Source organism: Argentina anserina, chromosome 3 (assembly GCF_933775445.1).
Source record: "Argentina anserina chromosome 3, drPotAnse1.1, whole genome shotgun sequence".
Classification (NCBI taxonomy): Eukaryota; Viridiplantae; Streptophyta; class Magnoliopsida; order Rosales; family Rosaceae; genus Argentina; species Argentina anserina.
In genome coordinates this window covers 11,442,426-11,467,725 of record NC_065874.1, presented here as the reverse complement: position 1 = coordinate 11,467,725, position 25,300 = coordinate 11,442,426, and the positions used below count along the sequence as shown (strand labels likewise).

The following is a 25,300-nucleotide window of genomic DNA, read 5'->3' as shown; positions in this document are numbered from 1 at the left end:
AATTTCTCTACCAATACAGTACCATATCCAAGAAATAGATTACCACGTACTGTTGAAATATCAAATATATATAATACACAGTTTTATCATCCATAAAGTTCTTCCTCAGTTCCTTTACAACAAAAAGGAAAGAAACATAGAGGAAAGCAAATAAAAAACGTAGAGAGCTCACTACAGCTTGTAAACTAGGCCAGTGATTGCCATTTACATTCTTTATCTAGATTATTAACAAAAAACATGACACAAAATAAACAAAGCATGACGTACGTCGATGACTTCAAACTTCAAACGACTACATGCAAAAGCAAACACCAATGTCAATCTCCTATGAAGTTCATGGGAGTACATTACAGCACTAGGCCGGTGTATTTAGGCAAGTTTGATCCCATAACATCAACAAAGAAAAAGGCACAGGCCAACGGAAACAGATATAAATTTCCTATATAAAACTCGATGAAAAGCATTACTTGTTCAAATACTTGTCCTATAGGGGAAATTCACAGCTAACATATACAGCCTGTAAACTAGGGAAGGGACATTTTCATGCCGATGACTGAGCCAGTGAATCGAAATGAAACAAATTATCAACAAGCCAACAGGTGGAAACTAATTATAGCCAAGACAACAGAAGAAGGATGGTTGGAAATCGCAGGACCTAAAGATTCATACCTGTGAAGCTGCTGGCGGTTGTGGGTCTCCGAGATCCTTTCCTGTTAATTCTTAGGCTTTTCCCCATCTGATTAATTTTCTCAGTTTGTTTCCTCATCATCTCCCCAACCGTTTAAGTTCATTGATGTGTTCAGTCATCTACTCGAAACAAAGAAATGACATACATTTTAGGGCAAAAATTAGCTATAAGCAGCAGGAAGTTTAAGATAAGCTATCCAATAGAAACAGAAACACACAATCAAATTCACAATAAACTTAATATTCACCTGAGCATCAAACTGAGCCCGAGCAAGAGCCAGAGCCAGAGCCGGAGCCGGATTATGGAAATTGCTGGCCGGTGACATCCCATAATCGTAATTGATCACTATTCTAGCAGCCATTGAAGTAAAGGGCTAGAAAGCAGGTTAAAGAAAATCTTGATGAAAATGGAGAGAGGGAGAGAGAAATGTGGGAGTAGATGGAAGGAGTCATTAACAGTAACAGCCTAGTGGCTAGAGCCAAGTCATTCTCGGTATTACACCTCGAATAGACCTGTATCCAGCGGCGACCTCCATCATCTCAAGTAACTTTGTTCACATTTGCATCAGGTAAATAATTATAAGCTTGGCTAGTTCATTATCAGCAAGTAAAATATTCTCGATCAATTACTGAATAATGCATGGAAGGAGCTAGCTTGGCTGTTTCAGTTATGTTGTTACGGTGGGATTGGATTCTAGTAAGCAACTCATGATACATAGAAACTAATTATTTTTTATGGCATTGTGTGTTGCTGTCACTCCAGTTTATAATGCCCGCAAGGTGTTTGTGAAAATGCCTCAGAACAGATTTCATGTCGCATTTTGCAGCAGTTTCTGTGCCATGCATGATGCATAATGTGTTGAGGTTTGTAACACAATCCTCTGCTTTTCCTTCAACACGTTCATAAGATTCTACATAATCATTAACACTCATAATTTCCAGCATTGCTTGACTGGCTTTCAGATTTAAACTTCTAATTCAGTTCGCACTTCATAAGAGATTTGCTAAACCCGGCCACAAAGCGAATATCTTAGGGTTGCTCTAGTTAAATCTCCAAATTTTCTGTTTGGATATCTTGCAGGTACAACTTCAATATATTAATATACTTTTCGAGTTTATTCAGCAAGTTACTAACTGTAAACAAACTCGGCTGCAAGCTAACACCGTTCCTTGTTTTTATGAAAACTAAATAGTGAAATTCTTGTAACACACAAGTTCGTCAAGTTTAAAGAATACAGCCACATGTCAAACTGAAATGAAAAACTAGAGCTGATACAAAACATTAACACCACCTCACCCACCTGCATGTGGATTTATTAATTTACGCAAGAACTGAAATGAAAAGCAATACGGTTGCACTTACCGAGTGCATATCTTAAAAGGATGTCGATGGATAAGGGTTAATTTATTGTAGAAGATGTAGTGACCTGAGACTCTGAGAGGATTATGTGCTATAACCACTGGTAGACGACTCGCTCTGACCTGTACTGAAACCAGTACTATTGTCAGACAACTTGGAGAATGATACTGCAGAACCTAAATAGGTCGCCACAGGCAATTTTGATGGAAGAATTGGCGCCGGAACTTCGAAGTTGAGTACTTGAATTGCTTGCAATATCGAAGGCCTCATTGTGTAGTCTGGGTGAGCACACCACAAGCCAACAGTCATTAAACAACCTACTTGTTGCTCATCATAATTACCACAGAGTTGTAGATCGGCTGCTTCAAGGACTCTCCCTTCACCATAAAGCTTCCAAACCCATTCTACAATATTGATTTGATGTCTTTCCAAGTTGGGATCAATCGGTATCCTCCCACATGCTATCTCCAAAGCGACGATTCCAAAACTATAGATATCTGTTTCCTTACTAGCTTTTTCACCACGGCAAAATTCAGGTGCCATGTATCCTATTGTTCCACCCACAATTGTTGTTTGTGATTCTTTGCCATGATCCACCAGCCGAGCTAACCCAAAATCCCCAAGTTTTGCGTTGAAATTGGAGTCTAACATGATATTGCTAGATTTGATGTCCCTGTGCAAAACGCATTGTTCCCATCCTTCGTGTAGATAAAGCAAGCCGGATGCCAATCCTTGAGATATTTTGTACCTTGTCTCCCAAGTTAACGGACTCTTTTGTTTGAACAAATGTGAATCTAAACTGCAGTTGGGCATGAACTCGTAAACAAGCAGGAGTTCTTTTTTCTTGTGGCACCAACCAATTAGTTGCACAAGATTCCGATGCCTTAGTCGACTTATAATCCGTACTTCTGTAGCGTACTCCTTCATTCCTTGTTTAGATCCTTTGGATATCCTCTTCATGGCTACATCTGAGTTCAAGTCCTTTATATTCCCCTTATAAACGCCACCAAACCCACCCTCGCCAAGCTTTTGTTCCTCATCAAAGTTACCAGTGGCCCGGACTAATTCCCTGTACAAAAACTTTCTGGGGCCAGTTCCTTGTTCAAATTCCTCGTCAATGGCATCACCAACCATAGGATCCTCATCACTCTCCATCGTTTCTTTCTTCTTCCAGAAGATAAACCAGACCACAGCCACCCCACCAACTAGAATTATACTTAAACTTGCAACAATACTCAACCCCATAACTAATCTTTTATTTCCGGAGTTCGGAATAGAACTAGCTATAGGGCTAGGGGCAGGAACAGAGATTACACTTACTGGTGTGTTGTCCCTGCTTGCATTATCATCCACCAGTGGAGTTCAAGTACAATTCCATGAGACGATCTTGAAAATAGCAGCAGCTGATCCTGTTGAAGCCGAGAACCCAACAATGACCCAATCGGGCAAGTCATCCTTCAGATCAACTGTGTTTGAGAAGTAGCTCATCATTTTGTTACCAGCAGAGCTAAAAGTTGTGAATGCAATGCTCAGCTTTTTGGTGCTAGAATTATAACTGATCTGGACATCATTATCTGTTTTATTGATAATACTACCATTCCAAGTCTTGGCTTTCAACGACTTGACAGTGTTGACGTCGATACCCACATGATCTCCGTTGATGCCCTTAAGTTCTTTGGACTGGTCGTCGGCCGTTTCATTTGTGCCGGGATGAGTTCATCTGTATTCATGTAGATATCAAATTCCACCGCCACAAAGGGGTACCGCTTATTGAAGGGAAGGCCGAGACAGAAGCCGCTATCTGAGGTACTGTTGAGTTTGGACCCGTTTGGCGCTATGAAAAAGGCTAATCCATCAGCGGCACCAAACGGTAATTCGGCATCATTCGGCGCAAAAATGGAGAACGTGAAATTTGTGGTGAAATCGGCGAGTCCGGTGGCATTATCTCGGAGCAGGAAGGGTTCACTGTAATAGGCTCGACCAACTCCCCCCGGCTTCTCGTCTTTTGCGCTTTTGGTGAGGCGGAGAAACTCGGTGTCTATAAAAGCAGCTCCTTCGGTAGTTAATTTTGGAACAACACTTTGATTAAAGCTCGGGAACTCAAAGCTCAATGGAGTTGCAGAAGGGCAGAAGAGAAAGAGATACAGTACTAGTGCATGAAGGAGTACTTGAAGTTTTGCTGATCGGATTGAGCGATTGCCAACCATTTTGGGAAGAGTCAGCTAACTAGTAAAGCCCGGTTTGGATATAGCGAACTAAGTTGGAAATATTGGTGCTTATACATTGCTTCTCAATTACTGCTCATACTTTTCCCTCTTGAATACTTGGAGTCTATGCAACTCCTCCGTAGACTTGGACGAAGACCTCGAAATGTGGAGCAGGAACAGTGGAGCTCAAAATTCTCATTATTTAAATTTAAAATTTTAAAATCTAATGGTTTTTATTATGTTTTGAGGTTAACTTTTTTAATTTACTTTTTTTTGTACACACAATCTAATGTCTCTGTATAATAAATTGTTTCATAGTTCCTACATTGTACACAATCTAATGTCTTTATACGATGAATTGTTTCATAGTAGAATTTTTCCTATATTGTTAGAGACTATTTAGCGTGTTTGTACAAAATAAAAATTAATCAAAAATTGAGAATTTTTATCTCGGAGTGCTCAACCCCCAGACAGAAGTAGGGTACACCATCTGAAGGATGCTTTCGTGCTGGCTTCTCTGATTCTCTCTAATTTTTATTTCATTAAAATATTAATTAAATTCAATCACACACATCCGAGCAAGTAGAAGGATGTTTTCATGCTTAGGCTGCATGGAATCGGGTGCGGGTACGTAGAAGCGAAGCGTTTAGAAACGCGGAAGCGTTTGGAAACGCGGAAGAGTTTTTTTTTTAAATTAAGGAACCGGGTGCGTTTTGAAAACGTCGGAAAAATATATATATATATTATATACTATTTTTATATTTTTTTATTATTTTTTTATCTAGTATTAAAATAAATGGATAATTATTAATAACTTATTTTATAAACCATGATTATATTTGATTATAGCAATATTAAAGCTTTATTTCAAAATTTAAACAAAAGAATGTCCAGCATATTGTGAAGGTGTTGGGCACGTGCAAGTTAAAAAGACATTACTAGATGAAATTGATAAAAAAAATTCGTCTTCTCTCTATCTCTCTCTCTCATTTGGATTTTTTTTTCATATCTCTCCCCAACTCTCCGTCTCCTCTCTTTGTCTCTCTCTCTCTCATCTAGATTTTCTTGATATCTCTCCCCCTTCTTTCTGACACATATTAGATCGATTGATGCTATTCATCTTTATCCGCTTAACAAAATTGAAAGAAGATGAGACGACAAGAAGATACTCAAGACATTAATTGATGAAATAGAGGTAGGGAATGAATCACGCTTCCAATTTGAAAGTCAACGCTTCCGCTGCGCTTCCAATTCGGAAGTCAACACTTATGCCGCGCTTCCAATTCGGAAGCCAACGCTTTCGCCGCGCTTCCATTTCGGAAGCCAACGCTTCCGCTGCGCTCCCAAACCCACCTTTTTCCGGAATCGCGCTTCCGTTGCGCTTCCGCTCTCGCTCTCGCTCTCGCTCTCGCTCTCGCTTCCGCTTCCGAAGCGGGAATCGGTCGTCCAACCAAGCTTCTGTGCTATGTAGTTCCATGCAAGTCTCTCTCTAATATTTTTTTCATTGAAATAGCCTCTCATATTAATTAAATTCAGTCACGATCACGCACATCTGAGCAAGTAGAAGGATGCTTGCATGCTAATGCCATGGCGGCATGGCTCATTAATATACGTAAGTTTCTATTCATATTTTAAAAAAAGTTATTTAGATCTTCTCATTTAATTGATTTTTATTTTATTTTTACATAAAGTTAAAATGTTATTTCAATCTACATATTTTTCTTTAAATGGCTATTATCTAATTTGATATATTAAATTAAACTATTATCAATTAATTTTTTTCCTACTCTATTTCAAATTCATTTATTATATACAACTCGAAAAATTTATAATGATCACATAAACTATCTTCTTAAATTAATTCACTCTTCCGCTTCTTTTCTAAATTCATAATAAAATTAGTAAATTTTTTTTTCATTCATTGATATATATATATATATATATATATACACACACACGTATATGAAATATTTTAACCTCTAATAAATGAGTTTTATTCTTTTTCTCAAATCAAAGTTTATGAGAAATTTTACATAGTTATATAGTTTATGCATTAAAGCATCTACATTCAATTTGATGCTAAACATCTATATTTAACTTTTGACTTATGATGTTTATCAAAAAATAAGGTAATCAATTAAATCATTTTATGCAATTTGATATCTCATTTTGAGATGTTTCTAGTAATAAATATAAAGGATAATTATATACATTTGTAATTTAGAATAAATAAGTTAAGAATTATTTTTTGGTAATTTCATAGGAAAAATGGAGGTTTAAGTGTCATTTTGAAAGGTATGAATAGAAGCTCCCTTAATATGTATTTATATATTAATTTGACAAACACTATTTAGGTTACTGTTCATATTCTTTGTGTGAAATTATAATTTTGTCCTAATTTTGATTTTAATCACATATTTGCCACTGACCCGTGTATAAAATTTAGTAGTGATGAAGATGCGTCATAATTTTTTCTCGGCTCTTGCTCTCATTGCTTCGCTCTCCATCCCGGAGCTTCCATGCCAATCTGGGTTTCTTCCTCAGCCATCCACTTCGGTCACTTTAGTAACACCTTGGGTAGTTTGGAGCTTTAATTAGTCTCAAATAAGTTGCGGCTCTAGTGGCCATGTTGCGAGTTATAATTTTAAATGGGGAGAGTTGAATCGTTGTTGTTGTATCTCAAGAGTTAATGACATTGCGACCTTGATATGACTTAGGTACTTGTTGCTTAGTTGTATTGGTTACGGTGATTTGTATCCTTTTGGTGTGGAAAATACAGCGGGATATTAAGGTGAGTAAATCTCATAATGTTGATGTTACCTTTTGGTGATGACTTTTTTAATTGTGTAACGATTTTATAAAAATAAGTAATTGTTTTAAAATACATGAACTTGATCGGTAACGGTTTATGAGTAAATAAAATGATTTCTTACTACCCTTTGGTGGTGACTTTTTAAATGTGTAACAATTTTATAAACATAAGTAATTGTTTTAAAATACGTGAACTTGATCGGTAACGGTTCATGAGTAAGTAAATGATTTCTTTAAATATAAGTAAGTTGTGACATTGATATAATACAATGATTTATATATGTGTGTTTATTGGTAATTGAAATATACGTATATACTTTACTATATTATATAATGTTATTGAATCAATTATTGTGTGGAGGATGAAACTCGAATGGAAGAAAATGTATCTTCCAGTAAATTAGATTATTTATTGTGAATTGTTGTGGTATTTGGCCGAAAGAGAATAAAATGTGCATTCCGGTAGAAGTATTGTTTTTATTGTGTTGTGTGAGTCACTTGGATTTTTGTACAATATTATCATAGTTGGATTGATTATCTTGTGCGTGTTGTTTTAACATATGAGTTGTGTTAAATGTTTTCTGGTCTTCGAACCTGGTGATGGCAATTAAATCGGGAACCAAACATTTGGCCGGGTGATTGGTTACGATCAGTTAGAACTCTAGTCTGTCTGCCGATGCACGACACGAGGGGTAACATAATGGAGTTATCTGGGTCTCATGAGTGCACATTTAAAAAAAATTAACTGTGTTATGTTTGTGTTAGTTGTTGAGTTATTAAATTCCCAAGATATGAATTTTGTCATGTGTTTCCCTTTTGAGAAAGATATATTGTTTTTAAAAGAAAACAAAGTGAGAACTATTATATTGGTTCTCAAGTGAAATATTATATAGTTCTAGTTTAGTTGTTGGTTTTGCTTGTTTGATTTATTTTGTTGCATATTTATGTAATTTCTTGAACTATGTTTTTATACAAGAAACACTACTATTTATCATGCATTATTGCAAGTGTGTTATGTGGATTTTAAATGTCGTTGCTTATATCTTATAAACATGTTTATCTTGAGTTAAGTTTACTCATACGAGCTTTAAAAGTTTACCGGGTTTGTTGTTTACAACTCGGTTCTAATCCATAGTGTAAGGTATTTGTGCAGGTTGATGTTCGTGTTTGTGTGAGAGTTTGAGGATTGGTTGATGTTCGTTTTTGTGATTTCCTAAATTATGCTTTTATGCACGAAACACTACCAGTTATCATGCATTATTGCAAGTGTGTTATGTGGATTTTAAATGTCGTTGCTTTTATCTTATAAACATGTTTATCTTGAGTTAACTTTACTCATACGAGTTTTAAAAGTTTACCGGGTTTGTTGTTTACAACCTGGTTATAATCCATAGTGTAAAGTATTCGTGCAGGTTGATGTTCGTGTCTGTGTGAGAGTTTGGGGATGCATTGTCAAGGATAGAGCGTTGTAATTTGAGAATTTTTTCTTATAACTAATTATTCGTAATTGCTGCAGTTACCTTGTAGATCAATTTTTGTGTAACTTATAAATGTAATTATGTTAGTTTGATTCAAGTTATCACATTTTTTAATTTGAATTTTGTTATTCAAAATTTAGGGCATAACAGAAATTTTTGAACTCTTCATTTTATTTTTAAAAAAAATTATGTTTGTAAACTTTCTTTCCAAGTTTAAGTTAGTGAGCGTCAGGAAGCAATTTATTCATTCTATTCGCTTGCTAAACTTCAGTTTTAATCTCAATTATGTTGACCACCTCCCGTTCCGGGACGTGACACAGAACCGTTTACAAAAATCAGTTGGGCTCATGGAGTGTGTGCGCATAACAGAATGCTCATAGAAGAGAAGATTGAACTTTGAAGAGTGTTTGGTCACTTGGCGGGTTACAGAGGGACTTATGGGAGTGCTCATGTGTATAGTCAAAACTTTGTTCATTTGCAACATATCCACCGAAAGCTTCTCCAGTTAGTCTACGGCAAAGCTTCTATCTTAATTTGTGTGCCTTTGTTTATTAATAATAGAAATATGCAAACAGGTGGACGTAATTCCTGACCCCCATGCTACAAAATCACAGGCAACATAATTTGTATAGAGAATGTCCTGAATAATAGGATATCATATGGAACAAACACTAAAAAAACCTCACATACGAAAAGAAAAAAGCTAACGAAATCAAAATTAAGAAGATCTAACCTAACTCCATAAAAAGAGCGAACAAAATCTAGAGATGAATCCCACTATGTCATATTAGAGGAGGAAGAGCCAAAAATTGCAAGAGCATCCGTTATTTGATTCTCTTCCCTATATATATATGAGAGGAACGAAAATACATCTTTAAGATCTTATGTAGGCAATTTTTCCACAATACACGGAGCGGCCAAGGAGCTGACATGGGAGACGAATAAGGTCGAATACAATTTGAGAGTCGACCTCTAACCAAATTAATTTCCAATCTCATACCCAAGCAAGCTCAATCGCTGTAATACCAGAGGAAGACACGTTCTACACATCTCAACCTCCAAATCTGATTAACGCGGAGTGAGTATGTAAAAAAGGGTCTGGCGAAAGCGGCAAAACTCGTACCCATTTAAGAGGATTAAAGGGTTTTACACCAATTCCTTGTTCAAGCTCTAAATCTCCCTTTAAACTCAGTAATAGTAGCTTGAATGAAAATTTAAATTTTATATTGATATCTTATAATTTCAAACAACCAATAAGTCTTTAGGAGTCCTTAATCGGCTAATCCCTTATGTCATAACTCATAACCACTCCTTTGAATTTTTGACGCTCGCATTCTCTCCTCGCTTATAGGAGCTCGTGGTAAATTTTATATTTTGGGGTGTAGTAGGGAGTAATTAATCAATCGAGTTTTTCTTTTTGTTATCAGCTTGATTTTCTATAATTTTGTAAAAGCTCAAATAGAGAGTTCAATCATTGTAGATGTTCTTGATTAGTTTAATTAAAGTTAATGGAGAGTCCTTGTATACAATTGATGAAAGTTAGGTTAATTTCCCTACCTGATCAAAGCCAATAAGAAAGAAGGAATAATTAAATATAATAATTTAGAACAAATAGTACTTAATACATCGGACTCATAGAAAGGAATATATAAATGTTGCTCAAATTATGGATACTTTATTTCTTCAATTGTTTTATTGATTTTTTTTATAGAAAAAGTCAATTATTTTATTATTAAAACTTAATAATAAATGTTAAGCTATAAAACTAAAATTGATATTTAAACTTGTTTGATATCTTGACCCCCAACAGCTAAATTCTAGTTCCGCCACTAACCATTGTAAAATTATACTCACTAATACATTTTCACACAAGTTGACTAGTGCATTGAATCTACGTATAGGTGTGTTTAATGCCACTCCATAATCCACTTTTTCACCATATAGCTTATTATTTTATTGAAAGACTGTAATACCTGATGTAAAATTATTGTAATAGACAATAAGTTATTTAAATTTACAATTCATTTTTGTTTATTTCACAAAATACACACACATATATATATATATATATATATATATATATACATACTTCTACAATATTGAATAGTTAAAATTGAAACTAATTAATAAAAAGATTGAAACCCTTATACTTTTGCAATTTTGTTAAATTGAAGAGCATGCTCTTAGTTTTTTTTTTTTGGGATTTGGACTTTAATGAGATCAATTTTGTATTCTTAACTGATATTTTTAACTTAACTAAATTATATTATTGATATACGTACAAATAAGAAAACTACAATACATGACCCCATTCATTTTATATTTACAAAACCTAGTTGCATGTCATAGTAATTGCAAACTATTTTCTTAATAGAGATTATCAAAATAAATATGAAATAAAGTCTGAACAAAATAAGTTTAGAATTTAAAAAGATTATGTTGGGTAAACAAAGTACTATTGAAAAATAGACAATTTAGATATTATAATTGAGTGAACAAATTAATTTAAAAACAGAAAAAATATGTGGAATGAAAAAAGAATGTGAGATGAACAAAGTGGGTTGTGAGGTTGTCAATAACCGCACTCTAACTCTATTCCATGTATATATAGCCAAATCCTGCATGCCGATCGAATTGCCGATCAACATGCACCACTGAATGGCCAGGGTTTAGACGGTTGAAGAGGTTCAGGTCAAAACTCCAACGTACGTACCATGCATGTATGTATGTATTACAGACGATTGATACGAGCCTGGCCACCCAAAAGCTGTATCCAATTGAGTTTTAAACATTCATAAATTAGATGTAAATATTTCCGAATAATAAGAACAATAGTATAAGCTGTAATTCTTGTAAACTTATTTCTTACTGAATAGAATTGACGAATGCGAATTTGTAGAAGATGATGGAGTACCATGGGACTCAGTTTTGCCTCCTTCAATACCAGAACCAGCTGCTGAGTCCGACTTAGAAAATGGAAATTTTACCACCGGCAACTCTGGTTGGGAGAATTGGCAATGGAGCTTCAAAGTTAAGCACTTGAATCGCTTGTTGTATTGAAGGCCTACAATGGTAATCTGGATGAGCACACCACATGCCAACAATCAGCAAACACTCCATTTGTTTCTCATCATAATTTCCACACAATTTTGGGTCTGCTGCTTCAATCACTTTCTCTTCTCCATATAATTCCCAAACCCAATCCAACATGATTATTTGACTACTTTCGAACTGATGATCAACGGTTTTTCTCCCACAAGCTATTTCTAATGCAACAACTCCAAAACTGTAGACGTCTGATCCCTTACTAGCCTTTCCTGTTGAAACATATTCAAAAGCCATGTAGCCTCTAGTTCCAAAAACAGTCGTGCTTTGGGACTGTTCTCCATGATCCACAAGTCGAGCTAACCCGAAATCCCCAAGTTTCGCGTTGAAATTGGAATCTAGCATAACGTTACTAGACTTGATATCTCTGTGTAACACACATTGTTCCCATTCTTCCTGTAGGTAGAGCACCCCGGCGGCCAAACCTTGAGCAATTCTGTATCTCAACTTCCACTCCAACAAATTTTCCGCTCTGAATAGAAGAGAATCTAAGCTACCATTGGGCATGAACTCGTACACGAGGAGGAGTTTCTTTTTGTGGCACCAACCAATGAGGTTTACCAGGTTACGATGCCTAAGCCGACTTATGATTCTTACTTCTGCGGCATACTCCTTGAGCCCTTGTTTAGATCTCTTTGATATCTTCTTGACAGCGACTAATGAGTTCAGGTCCTCTATGAAGCCTTTGTATACCTCACCAAATCCTCCCTCTCCAAGCTTCTCTTTCTCATTGAAATTACCAGTCGCACGAGCCAATTCGCTGTATGAAAATTTCCTCGGCCCTGTACCTCTTTCGAAATCCTCATCCATCGAGTCATTGAGTTCCACTGGATCTTCAACGTCATCACTTTCCCCTGCTTGTTCCTTCTTCTTCCATAATTCTAAACGAACCAAACATAACCCACTAGCCAAGATGATTATGCATGCACCAATACTCAATCCAACCATCTGTCTAACATGGTCCTTTCCAGTTGTCTTGTTGCTTGGTGCATGAAGCACTAAAGATGAATTAAAGCTCCATGAGTTGATCTTGTGCACAGCAGTTTGAGTACCAGTCGAAGCAGAGAACCCAACAACGACCAGGGGTGGTAAAATTTTCGCCAAATCAACCGTGTCCTCAATAATCTTCATATCTGGAATACCATTGTGGTCATAAGTCAAGTAGGTCACACTAAGCATTTTTGAGCTCGAATGATAAATAACCCAAGCTCTGTTGCCTTTTTGCTCCTGGACACTACCATTCCAAAGAAGGGTTTTAATCGACTTTACCGAGTTGATGTCGATACCAACATGATCGTCAGCAGGATCCTCCACCGTTTCGCCACCATTGTGATAGATATCGAACTCCACAGCCACAAAAGGATACTGATTTCTTGACAAGTTTCCGTCAGAGCCAACGGGCAGGCCAAGACTGCTACCTCTCCCTAGGGTTCTGTTGAGTGAGGACCCGTTTGGCGCTATGAAGAAAGCTAGCCCGTCACCGTACTTAGAGTTATTTGCAGACTCGATAAAGAATGTAAAATTTGAGGTAAAATCTGCAATGTCTCCGGTGGATGTATTCCACAGATAGAAGGGCCTGGAGTAGGTGACTCGACCGACGCTCTCGTTAATGGTGTCGGCGCTTTGGGTGAGTTGGAGATCGTCAATATTGTAAGCAGCATCTCCCTCTAGGACTAAAGTCATGGAGTCGTTAGGACTAAAGGAGGTGAACTCAAAGTCCAGTGGATTTGCAGAAGGGGTTAGCATAGAGAGGATGTATATTCTTGTTAGGGCACATAGAAGGAAACCTACTTGCAGAATTGTCATTTAGATTTTGTACTCAAGCACAGAATCACTACTTTGGAGAGTTTTGTTTGACTGACACCAATTCTTACATAAGAGATAGATTGAAATGTGTGGACATGCACCGAAGTGACGTTACCTCCCAATTGAAATTAAGATAATGTATTCAACAAAAGAAAGTGGAATTAGCTCTTCCTTACAGAACTAACTTTTAATTTAAAAGGTACCGTAAGGAAAGTGGACAATACTTTCCATTAGAATTATAAAACCAAAGTAACCACCAAAGTGTAATAAAATGTTTGAGTACCGACCATGTTTTATAAAAGATTAACCATGACATTACCTTTATGTTTGTTTACTTAAGAAAATCGAAGGGAAGTGATATTACAAATGAGAATCTTATCTTGTGATATGATGTCATTGATATGTCTTCTATCTCCATGCCACATAATGGCGAATCATGTGATAACATTTCTTTTACTTGGTACATAAACTACATTTCCATTTAATTACATGGTCCAAACTATATATATACTTGTTAATCTATGTTGGATCTCTTTAGTGGCCTTATAACCTTAAATTAATTGTATATGATCTAGTTAAAAGAAGAACAATCCTTATGCAAGGCGTACAGTTCATACATTCTTTCACTGACGCTGTTAATAAGTCACGACCGAAGGTTAATAGTAAGCATACTTGCATGAACTTAGGAATAGTTGGATGATTGCTTTGAACTCCAATTCATATTTTCAAATTCCAAGGTGCATGCCAAATTTGTTAGGAGTAGTATTCCTATCTTTTGGTGTTTGCAGACATCTACCTGATCACTTGGTACTTTGTAATTTGTCCTCATTTGATCATGTCTAAATTTTATGTAAAGAGTCTAATTAGAACAAAGCCTGCAGTATTAGTCTTGCCAATATTTGTACTTATCACACAAAGAACCTGAAACAAGTATATTTCTGAAATTTACCGTAACTGAACTTTTAATTGGAAGAAGAAAATGATGACTTGAAATAACTAAATTTCCCTCCTCCTATGTGACCCAAAAACTTCTTAAATCCACTCATACAATCCATATATTGACACTGATGTTGTCCCAAAGAATACTAATCAGCTACACAACCAGTCACATAAAAAATCATCTGCTTCACTACAAGTCACACTAACATTGTTTAGTGACAAGTAAAGTGATGGGTAGTGTGACATGCAAATTACACTTGTAACTGTGACATGTAGTGTGACGAGTAAAATAATAGTCACACTACTAGTCACAATGTTAGTCACACATTATGACTAGTAGTGTGACTGGTGGTGTGACTATCACTTGATTTTCATCTCCCACGCATGAAAATCAAGCTTTCTACAATTTGCTTGAGGAGAGAGAAAGCATATCCGGTTTTTCACTCAACCATGTCATCATCTCTACTTTGGGATATCAATATGTTGAGCCTGATCTCCTTCAGCCAAGGTTAAACACCCATGTCAACATGTTTTCCATTTTGAACGACTGGTTTATTAGTCGACCTGTCACCTCGCCCCCAGATTAGAGATACATACCAAATCGGAGACGCATTACTGCCATAATAGATTGGGCTTCATGACTAGCTCCATCCATGTGCCTCGACTTCACCCCGCATCTCTTTCAGTATCTGTGCCTCTAACGTCATCCCTACTCTTTTTCAACGTTGTCCCCGCGCCTCTGACATCATCCCCGCGTCTCATATCTTGTTTGGTCGTCCCACCTTCGTGGCCGCGAAGCCCCGACCTTCCGTTGACATGCTCCATATCCAGCCTTCCTCCTCCTCATCGTGGTACCTAAGCCATCACCTTGATGAAGTCGCTGAAACTCTACCCTTGGTGATGGTGTGGTGAAGATTTGTTGAACCCGGACAAAAAAAGGCACTGGCATTGTTGGTAATTTGGTAGAGATTTAAGTGCTATTTTAGGAAATATGAATAGAAGCTTATATTCTTTATTTTTTTTTTGGACAATGTAGACTTATTGAAGTGTAGAAGGCTTGATGTATTACAAATTGGCTATTATGCATTGCTCCCAAAAGGCCGGCGTATTGAGGTCTAATACATTGTTGTATTCCCGCAGATATTTCTCTTTCTAACCATACAATTACCAGTACACCTATTGTGATTCCCAATACAAGAGCATGTGAATTATTATTATTATTATTATTATTATTATTATTATTACTATGAAAACAAAGTTGGTATAAAGCCAATACTGGTACCAACCGTATCAAGTAGAATATATATATAGTCACCTTCCAGAGCAAACCTCCGCTCTGAAATTAAAGAGCAGATGTCTCTTTTTGCCAACATTTCGGTCATATTTTCACATCTCCACCATTCAATATTTGGTACTGATATGAGGCCGAATATAAAATCATAGTGTGAGCTTTGATAACATATGTCCATGGTACTTTGGCGACATCATCGACGTACATAGATTCAATGCCAATGCTAGCAAAAGCATGGCGTATATTTGGTAGTCAATGTGAGAAGTATCCAATACATTAAAATATGGACAATTAGATTCAAGTATTACAGGAATTAAAAGGGTTGACGTATATGGTCACAAGAAAAATTGATGTAAACGACGATTCTCATATTCGTACCCAAAACAGCGGTGCACTCACGTGACCACACAAAATTGTTTAATTTCCCTTCTAAACAATCGTGACTCCCCTAGGATCGTCACATGATACACATCGACCAAGAGGGGAGCCATATCCTTTGTTGGTCTCATCCGCGGTATATGAATGACAAGAAAAATATGAGCCGAATAGTACAAGATATAATATATATACACGTTCAAAAGCGGAAACGTTTAATGAAAGTTACTTTTGAAAGATTAGAGTAGCCGAAAAGAGCTTTACTTGAGCGAAGTTGTTTCTTTTGAAGATCGTGTTTCTTACATGAATACGTTGGAGGAGCAATTTTAAAAAGATTTGATGCGGGGTCTTGCGAGGCAAAAAGTTGATTTTGCAGAGCGAATGCGTAGAACGCCCTGCGAAGCTGCGGAGGGGTCTGTAGGGGCTGCTTGCAAGGGCACGCAGAGGCTTGAGGCGAGGGGCTTCCGAGAGGTGGCCTTGGTCCAAAAAATGTTCTAGTAGCCGGAAACTAAGAGGTCACCGGTCAGAAAGATGAAAAAAAAGAAATTTTTATGTTTTCCTAATTAAGGGGCTTTAAAAGTTTAGGGTTTTAGAGTAAGATGCATAATAACGTGATCAAGTATGATAGATACAAGAATAATTCAGAGAATGACTGTTATTTTATTGAATAATATTGGGGCCTATATATAAACATTACATAAACGGAATCTCATATGATCTGAAATCTTAATCTAATACAGAGATGAAAATATATCTCTAACAGAAAACTTAATGAGACTAATACACACATAATGGTAAAATAGTAATTATCCCAAAATAAATTTAAATATATATATATATATATTATAGCTGTGAACCCAAAGGGAAATTAAACTATCACACCTTATACATATGATACATTAAATATGAAATTATGAGTGATTTAGATACACATAGAGGATCTATGAGGTACACAATTTTTACTATTTTCATCTTCTTTGAATAAAGTCATGCGTAAATTGTGAAGAATAGTCATCATCTCCTTAGCGATATTCTGAAAATATCAAGAGATTTTAAAAAATTCCGATATATTGGAAAATTTCAAAAACAAAATCACCGATAAATATTTGATATTTAAGAGATATATCTATATAACGAAAAATAGAAATTTTCACGAAAATATCGATATCTCAGTCCTTATCATTGTCAATTTGCCATTGCCGTTGAAACTGGGGAAATCAAAGGTTAATGGAGTTGCTGAAGGGATTAACAGAAACAGGACGATATGCACAATAGTGATGACTGTAGAGTACTTGTTGACAGCCATTTTTGGAGGACGAAATTTTTGTTTTTTTTGTTTTTTTTTCTTTTGAGAAATGAGGACGAGATCTAGTATATTGAAGGATGGTGGAGAAAATTCATATCCAAGTAGAACGCATATAAATTATATAATAGCCATGTAATATTTCCATGAAGCCACTTGTTAGGAAATTTCGAGGAAATTCTTCCTCATCATTTCCATCAAGCCAAGGAGCACTAGTGAGGTCGGTGAGGAAAGGTTGATGACGACCAATTCGCTTTTGAACAAGTCAAATGATGAGTGCCCTAAAATTTGTTCCAAAACCCTTAAAAAAAAAATTTTAAGATAAAATACTAATATTTTCTTTTAGTTTTACAAACTCGACAGTTTACTCTTCAAATTTCAATTTCAACTGATTACTCTTTATATTTTTCAAATTTGAGCAATTTGGTCATTCTGTCATTTTTTTTCATTCAATTTGGGTGTTAAGTCTATCTAATTTATGTTTGTCCAAAAAACAACTTAACCTCAAATGAAAAGATAACATAATGACCAGATTGATCGAATTTGAAAAATATAAGGAGTGATCAGTTGAAATTAAAACTTGAATAAGTAAACTATCGAGTTTGTGATAGTTTGAAGAGTAACTAATATTTTATTAAAAAAAGACAAAATCACAAAAATTTGAGAAATGAGATGAAAATAAATGGTCGTGAGTGAAAATGATTATCGATGTTCGTCGAGTCGAGGGTCGCTTCCTCTTTTCATTTAGGATTCTAGATGAGCGATCTTTTTTGTTGCCTGAGATCAAACTAGCACTGTCAGCTTCAATGCCTAATGCAGAGCTAGCATGGGCGTGCGTGACTGCTTGAGCTTATCTGAACACTATACTTCGCAGTTGGATAGACGTCCAGAAGTAGTCTACACCAACAATTTCAGACGTGATGAACCATCATCAAACTTCTCTTAAACATTGAAAATCAAAATAATATATATGGAACGTTAACGTACACTAGCCTCTTCTATATAAATAGTTGAGGTATACAAAGATCTCCCATCTTTACAGCAGATTTCATCACCAGTAATACTCCGGCATCATCGACTCCTCAAGGAATCAGCGTTCACACAAGGAAGCTCAACTTGTAAGCCTTTCGCGTCATTTCTGCTTAAAATTTCCTGGTAATGTATTTATAACCTCTCACTTCCTCGGCAACAATTTTTTTGTGGTTTTACCTCTCTTTTTTTTTTTTTTTAGAATGGAAGAAATTTATTCAAAAGAAGAACCATTACAAAACCAAATTGGAAATATCGATTGAAGCAATAGAAATTCCACTCGCTTCTCTAGAGCTATAACTAGTTACGGATATGTCATTTCCATTCAAGAGCCAATCGGGCCCAACCCTTAACCACATACACCCCTCAAGACAGGCTACTCTTGTTGTAATAGCATGAGCAACACCATTCACACTCCGAGGAATATAAGAGATACCAGTAATACCAATGGCATCCAATAAAGAATGAATTTTCTCCACCAAAACCCCATCATGTGCAAAAGCATACCCCTGCTCATCACCGTTCACTAAGCGAACAGCTTCTAGACAATCAGTCTTCACCCCACCAGGTCTCCAGCCTCTTTCAACTATTAATTCCAAGCCCGTGGTTTTACCTCTCTTTTCAAGCCTTTTTTTTTCAGAAATAATGTCTTGATATATGCATGGACCGGTTACGTATTCAAACGTGGGCAAGAATTTAATTACATGATAGCGTTCATTATTTCCATGGTTTTAAACTTTTAATCTCATGATGACTCTCCTCGCCGTGTGTTAACAAAGACACCAGCAAAATTTAGGACAATTGACTAGAAATGGTATGATTGTATTGCTTGATGATTCATTTACATATTACACTTCATTATATAGGCTAATTTTAGCACTATTCTACCTACTAATTTCCACTAATTCACACCAACTATTCCACTAATTTCCACTAACTCCAACCACTAAATTCCACTAACTCCAACACTCCCCCTCAAGTTGGTGCATACATATCAACCATGCCCAACTTGCTAAGTGAATCATAAAAGGCCTTTTTAGACACTCCTTTTGTGAGCATATCGGCAAGTTGCTCTTCTGTAGAAACAAAAGGAAAACTGATTATCTTCGCGTCTAGCTTCTCCTTTATAAAATGACGATCAACCTCCACATGTTTCGTACGATCATGTTGCACCGGATTATGGGAGATATCAATGGCTGCCTTGTTGTCACAGTACAGCTGCATAGCACATTCAGGCTTAATACCCAAATCTTGTAGCAAACTTCTAAGCCATAACAATTCGCACACTCCCTGAGTCATACATCTGTATTCTGCTTCAGCACTAGATCGCGCTACCACATTTTGTTTCTTACTCTTCCATGTAACAAGATTACCTCCAACAAAGGTAAAGTACCCTGATGTGGATCTTCGATCTGTAATATTTCCAGCCCAGTATGCATCTTTGAAGCCACAAATCTCGAGGCTATTGTTGTGATTAGAAAACATTACTCCTCTCCCTGGAGCTGACTTCAAGTACCTTAAAATCCTCACAACAGCATCCATGTGATCCACACTCGGATTATGCATAAACTGACTCACTATACTTACTGCATACGCAACATCTGGTCTGGTATGTGACAAATAAATCAGGCGTCCAACTAGCCTCTGATAACGAGTTTTGTCAGTGGGCACTTGATCTGGGTACTCTGCTAACCGATGGTTTTGCTCAATAGGAGTATCAATTGGAGTGCAATCTAACATACCTGTCTCCGTTAGTAGATCAAGGATGTACTTCCTCTGACACAGATAGATACCATCACTTCCCCGGGCTACCTCAATTCCTAAGAAGTACTTGAGTGTACCTAGGTCCTTCATTTCAAACTCGGTGGCAAGCTGTTTTTGTAATCTGTCCACCTCAATAGTATCATTACCAGTAACTACCATATCGTCAACATATATGATTAGAGCTGTTACCTTCTCTTGTTGGTGTTTGAGAAACAATGTGTGGTCTGAATTACTCTGCATGTAGCCAATTTTCTTCATGAATTGTGAGAATCTTCCAAACCAAGCACGAGGTGACTGTTTAAGACCATACAAAGACTTTCTTAATCTGCATACAGAGTTACTTGGAGAAGTGGCTACATATCCAGGTGGAAGATCCATGTATACTTCCTCCGTTAGTTCTCCATGAAGGAATGCATTCTTAACATCAAACTGCCTAAGTGGCCAGTTCAAGTTAGCAGCGATAGAGAGCAATACCCAGATAGTGTTTATCTTTGCAACAGGTGCAAATGTCTCATCATAGTCTATGTCATATGTCTGGGTGAACCCCTTTGCTACTAGACGTGCTTTATACCGGCTTACTGACCCATCTGGATTGTGCTTCACTGTAAACACCCATCGACATCCTACAGTCTTCTTGCCATATGGTGGAGGTACAAGCTCCCAAGTATTGTTCTTTTGTAATGCTTCCATCTCTTCCTCCATTGCTTTCCTCCATTTTGGATCTCCCAATGCATCCTGCACTTTGTTAGGTACTGATACAGTAGATATTTGATTCACGAATGACTCATATGACTTAGATAATCTTTTGGTAGATATAAAATTGGCCACCGGATACTTGGCTTTAGTCTGAAGGGTAGGTTCATATTTTTTTGTGGGTTGACCTCGAGTAGACCTATTTGGCAAAACATATTGTCTACTATTAGCCTCAATAGAATGACTAACCTCATATTAGTGATCTTCTGTACTAGGAGAGCTTTGGTCAGGGGTATAAACAGTAGTACGGGATACATGAGGGGCAGTTGTGTTGTCAGCTTCTGGTGCCTGAATCTCTTGAGTGACGACCTCCGGTGGTGCCTGTGTGGCTGACACCTTGGTAATCTCAACGGAACTTGTTACCATATCGACTGGCTCATTTGTCTCCCCCTCTCCATGATACAACTCTTCAAAATAGGAATTCTCCCCCTGAAGAGCAGTATCAGAAGAGGAAAAGTAACTCATGTCCTAAAAAAAAGTAACATCCATAGTGACATAGTACTTCCGAGTAGGAGGATGATAGCACCGGTACCCTTTCTGATGGCCTCCGTACCCAACAAACACACATTTAACTGCCCGGGCATCCAATTTAGAACGCTGATGTTGTGGAAGATGAACAAAAGCGACACAACCGAAAACATGGGCAGGAAGATTATGAAAAGAAGGTAATGAGACATGAGATGCAAGCACCTCATAGGGAACTTTCCCTTGAAGAACACGAGATGGAAGACGATTAATGAGGTGGGCGGAAGTAATGACAGCATCACCCCAAAGGTATTTAGGCATGTGGGCACTAAAAAGAATACATCGAGCCATATCAAGTAAATGACGACTTTTTCTTTCAGAAACCCCATTTTGCTCAGGTGTGTAAGGACACATTGTTTGATGAACAATTCTGTGTGTGTTAAAGAACTCCTGAAAGACATGATTCACATATTCCCCCCCATTATCAGAACGAAGAACTCGAATGGTGGCATTATATTGGGTTCGGACAGAGGCATGGAAGGTACGAAAAGCTGGAAAAACCTCATCTTTATTTTTAAGAAGAATAATCCATGAAAGACGTGTGCACTCATCAATAAAAGACACAAAATAACGCATTCCTGATACAGTTGACTCTTTAGAGGGTCCCCAAACATCAGAATGAATTAATTCAAAAGGAAGAAAACTTTTAGGAGAAGTACTAGGGGAATAAGTAGATCGATGACTCTTGCCCAAAACACAGGTCTCACAACATAACAGAGACTCGTCCACACTAATAAACAAAGAAGGCATAGATGTTTTCATAACACTAAAAGATGGATGCCCTAAGCGACGATGCCATAACCAAACTTCACTTAGCTTGTCAGAAGTGGAGAGTAAAGCGGTCCGAGACTGTCCCCCTGGTTTTTCCCCAGCGTATGTCAGATCCAGATGAAACAACCGGCCCCTCAGATACCCCCGACCAATTACCCGTCCGGTGAGAAGATCCTGAAATATCACATACATAGGAAAAAAGGTCACAGAGCACTGGGCGTCAGCGTTCAATTGGGGAACAGATATCAAATGATGTGATAAAGCGGGGACATAGAGTACATTATGAAGTTCTATGGTGGGAGTAATACAAACGGACCCTGTCCCTAACACCGGGAATGCCTCACCATTAGCATTAGTAACATAGGGTACATGTGGAGGGGACAATACGGTAAAATAAGATTTTTCATAAGTCATATGATCAGATGCACCAGAATCAATAATCCATGTATCAAAACTAACAGAGTGAGAAATATTGAATGCCATACCAATTTGACCACGACCAACGATGGAGGCCGTAGGTGCTCCTCCAGTAGTATGATGATCATGCCCAACCACACCATAGATATCTGGTTCTGGAACTAATTGAAGAGCGGCCTTTGGCTGTGGGCGATGATTAGGCCGTTTAGGCCTAAGGTGTGGATACAATTTCCAACAGGTCGCACGAGCATGGTTGGTATCATGACAAAAGGAGCAAGGAGGGCGGGGTTGATTCCCGAAGCCTGGTGGTGGTCCTTGTCGATGAAAGGGAGCAGAGGTGGCTTGCAGAAGGGGTGGTGCTGGAGAACGAGCATGAACAGTGAGACTGGAAACGACAGCCGGAGCCTGAATAATACTCTCCTGCTGAGACTCATCCTTACGGATATAGGTGAAAGCTGTGAGTAGGCTAGGTGGTTCGGTCATTCGGAGCAGTTCGCCTTTCGCACTAGTATGTTTGGCATCAAGACCTTTTAGGAAATGGTGAACTCGTTCAAGTTCCTTCTCCTTTTGGTACCAAACAATATCCTCTTGATTTGTAATCATGCAAGGTCGTTTCACATCAATCTCAGCCCAAATATTCTTCAGTTTGGTGAAATAGTGCGCCACCGGTTGCCCATCCTGGTGAATGGCTAAAGCTGTGCACATTAACTCATGAACCTGTATGAAATCAGTGTCATTAGTATATAAGCCGGCTAGTGTCTCCCATATGGCCTGTGCAGTGGGACAGGCCTCCACCAGATCAATTATCTCATCATTCATAGCTTTCCACAAGACAGACATGACAAGACCATCGTCATCGTCCCATTTAGTGTATGCAACAATATCCGTAGGACTAGGAGCCTTAGTGACGCCGGTGACATGTCCCATTTTATGCATGCCTCGAAGATGAGCAGTCATGAGTCGTTTCCATTTACGGAAATTGGTGCCGTTTAGTTTGGCGCCCCCAAATGAACCACTTTCAGAACCCTTCATAGATACTTCGAATGTCAGAATATCAGAGGTCTGAGAACTATCAGCTTCGTGTCCAGAACCCATGGAAAAGGAAAAGGTGTAGATGAGGCAAAAAATGGAGAAGAATCTACCGCCGGTGCACTGGAACTGTCGGTGAAGATGCACTGATGGGTCGGGTCAGGAGAACCGGGTCGGGTCAGGCGAACCGGGTCGGACTGAGCTGGGCTGGGTCGGGTCGGACTGAGCTGAGCTGGGCTGGGCCGGGTCGGACTGAGTTGGGCTGGGCTGGGCTAAAAAACGGGTCGGATACCCATGTGACGTCGGGGAAGAATCCTCGGGGAGGAGGATCAGTGAGGCTGTGATCGTCGGGCGTGGAGCGGCGACGTCCAGCGAGGAGCTGCGACGTCTGACGTGGAGCGGCGACGTCCGGCGGGGCAGCAGGAGCGAGACAGCAGCAGCTGCAGCTCCGGGGCAGGAGCGGTCGGAGAGGAAGCAGCGGTGCCGGAGCAGCAGGCGGCGACGTCGGGAAGGCAGCGGCGATGTCAGAGAGGGCCGGAGGGCAGCGGTGAGGCAGTGACGCAGCGGAGGTGATAACCGGCCGGAAAAAAAGGATAAAAACGGGAAGAAAAAACCCAGGAGAAAAACAGAGCACAAAGAGGCTCTGATACCAACTAGAAATGGTATGATTGTATTGCTTGATGATTCATTTACATATTACACTTCATTATATAGGCTAATTTTAGCACTATTCTACCTACTAATTTCCACTAATTCACACCAACTATTTCACTAATTTCCACTAACTCCAACCACTAAATTCCACTAACTCCAACAAATTGTACGTGCAAAGTCACATACAGTATAATATCTACCTCGTAGTATTTCAATTTTGTACAGTTACAATACTCGACATTGTACGTAATACCCTCTGTCAAAATTCTTGTAACTATAACCTGTGCACATTTTCGTGAAGCATTTTCTTGCAATCTACTCGATTTCCTGAGTAGTGTGTAAGCCCACGTTGATGTTACCTTCTCCTCTCAAAGTCTCTACGAAATCGTCATGAAAACGAAGATGAAGATGACTTGTAAATAAAAAACGACGGACCAATCTGAGAGGTGGATATTCCATTCACTAGCCAATGTATACATGTGGAGTACGCTGAATGGAGCCTTCATCTTCTTGACTCTTAGTAACGTGTCAATTTTTATAAGGCAGAAAGACAAACTTGTAGATTGCTATTGGTACCGAACATCATACGTGCCCACTTCACAAACTTGTAGACAACTGGAGTGGTTTCAACAGAACAAGATTTCAAGGAAGAGCAACTCCCTTGGCCCTAAAAGGTGGTTCTATGTGACAGCTTTGTCACATTGTACAACTTTGGAAAAACGTACAATCTTTGGTGATTCACGTTACCAATTCACTTGATGCATATTCCTATTATCTGAAATCCCACCACCACCACCAGGAGCATTTAGCCGTAAGGTTAAAAATACGCAATTGTTGGATTCAACATTTTTTTTTTTTGGTAATATGGATTGAACATTATGTGTCGTGCTTTAGTAGAATTATACTCTTGGTAAAAACTTTCTCGACATCCTCAAATTAGAATGCACATAGATATAGATCACATGAGTGGTTAACTATTTATATAGTTGAATTATA

At 38.0% G+C, this 25,300-nt stretch overlaps 2 protein-coding genes and 2 pseudogenes across 2 annotated transcripts; all 4 read right to left on the bottom strand.

Moving 5' to 3' along the window:
* Positions 1 to 1,818: 1,818 nt before the first annotated feature.
* LOC126787788 (L-type lectin-domain containing receptor kinase IX.1-like) lies at positions 1,819 to 3,658 on the bottom strand (annotated as a pseudogene).
* LOC126787789 (seed lectin alpha chain-like) lies at positions 3,556 to 4,263 on the bottom strand. Its single transcript, XM_050513688.1, has one exon. The coding sequence runs from the start codon at positions 4,252 to 4,254 to the stop codon at positions 3,661 to 3,663; it is 594 nt and encodes a 197-aa protein (XP_050369645.1). The 5' UTR covers positions 4,255 to 4,263; the 3' UTR covers positions 3,556 to 3,660.
* A 6,703-nt stretch (positions 4,264 to 10,966) lies between these two features.
* Positions 10,967 to 13,466, bottom strand: LOC126789170 (L-type lectin-domain containing receptor kinase IX.1-like; annotated as a pseudogene).
* A 5,158-nt stretch (positions 13,467 to 18,624) lies between these two features.
* On the bottom strand, positions 18,625 to 24,810 carry LOC126787056 (uncharacterized). Its single transcript, XM_050512992.1, has 7 exons — positions 24,740 to 24,810; positions 23,943 to 24,303; positions 20,924 to 21,052; positions 20,513 to 20,605; positions 20,185 to 20,407; positions 19,805 to 20,067; positions 18,625 to 18,900 (listed from the first exon to the last, which is right to left on the bottom strand). Exons 1-7 carry the CDS (start codon positions 24,808 to 24,810, stop codon positions 18,625 to 18,627), a joined length of 1,416 nt encoding a protein of 471 aa, XP_050368949.1.
* Between the last annotated feature and the right edge of the window lie 490 nt (positions 24,811 to 25,300).

Excerpts from the sequence above, each read along its gene's own strand:
- LOC126787789 (XM_050513688.1), bottom strand. The coding sequence starts at position 4,254 with ATGGTTGGCAATCGCTCAATCCGATCAGCAAAACTTCAAGTACTCCTT.
- LOC126787056 (XM_050512992.1), bottom strand. The coding sequence starts at position 24,810 with ATGAAGGCTCCATTCAGCGTACTCCACATGTATACATTGGCTAGTGAA. Across the intron at positions 20,408-20,512 it reads TGGATCTTCCACCTGGATAT|AAAATTGGCTACATGCAGAG; the intron begins GTAGCCACTTCT and ends CAATTCATGAAG. Across the intron at positions 20,068-20,184 it reads GGTAGCCCGGGGAAGTGATG|ATCAAGTGCCCACTGACAAA; the intron begins GTATCTATCTGT and ends CAGAGTACCCAG.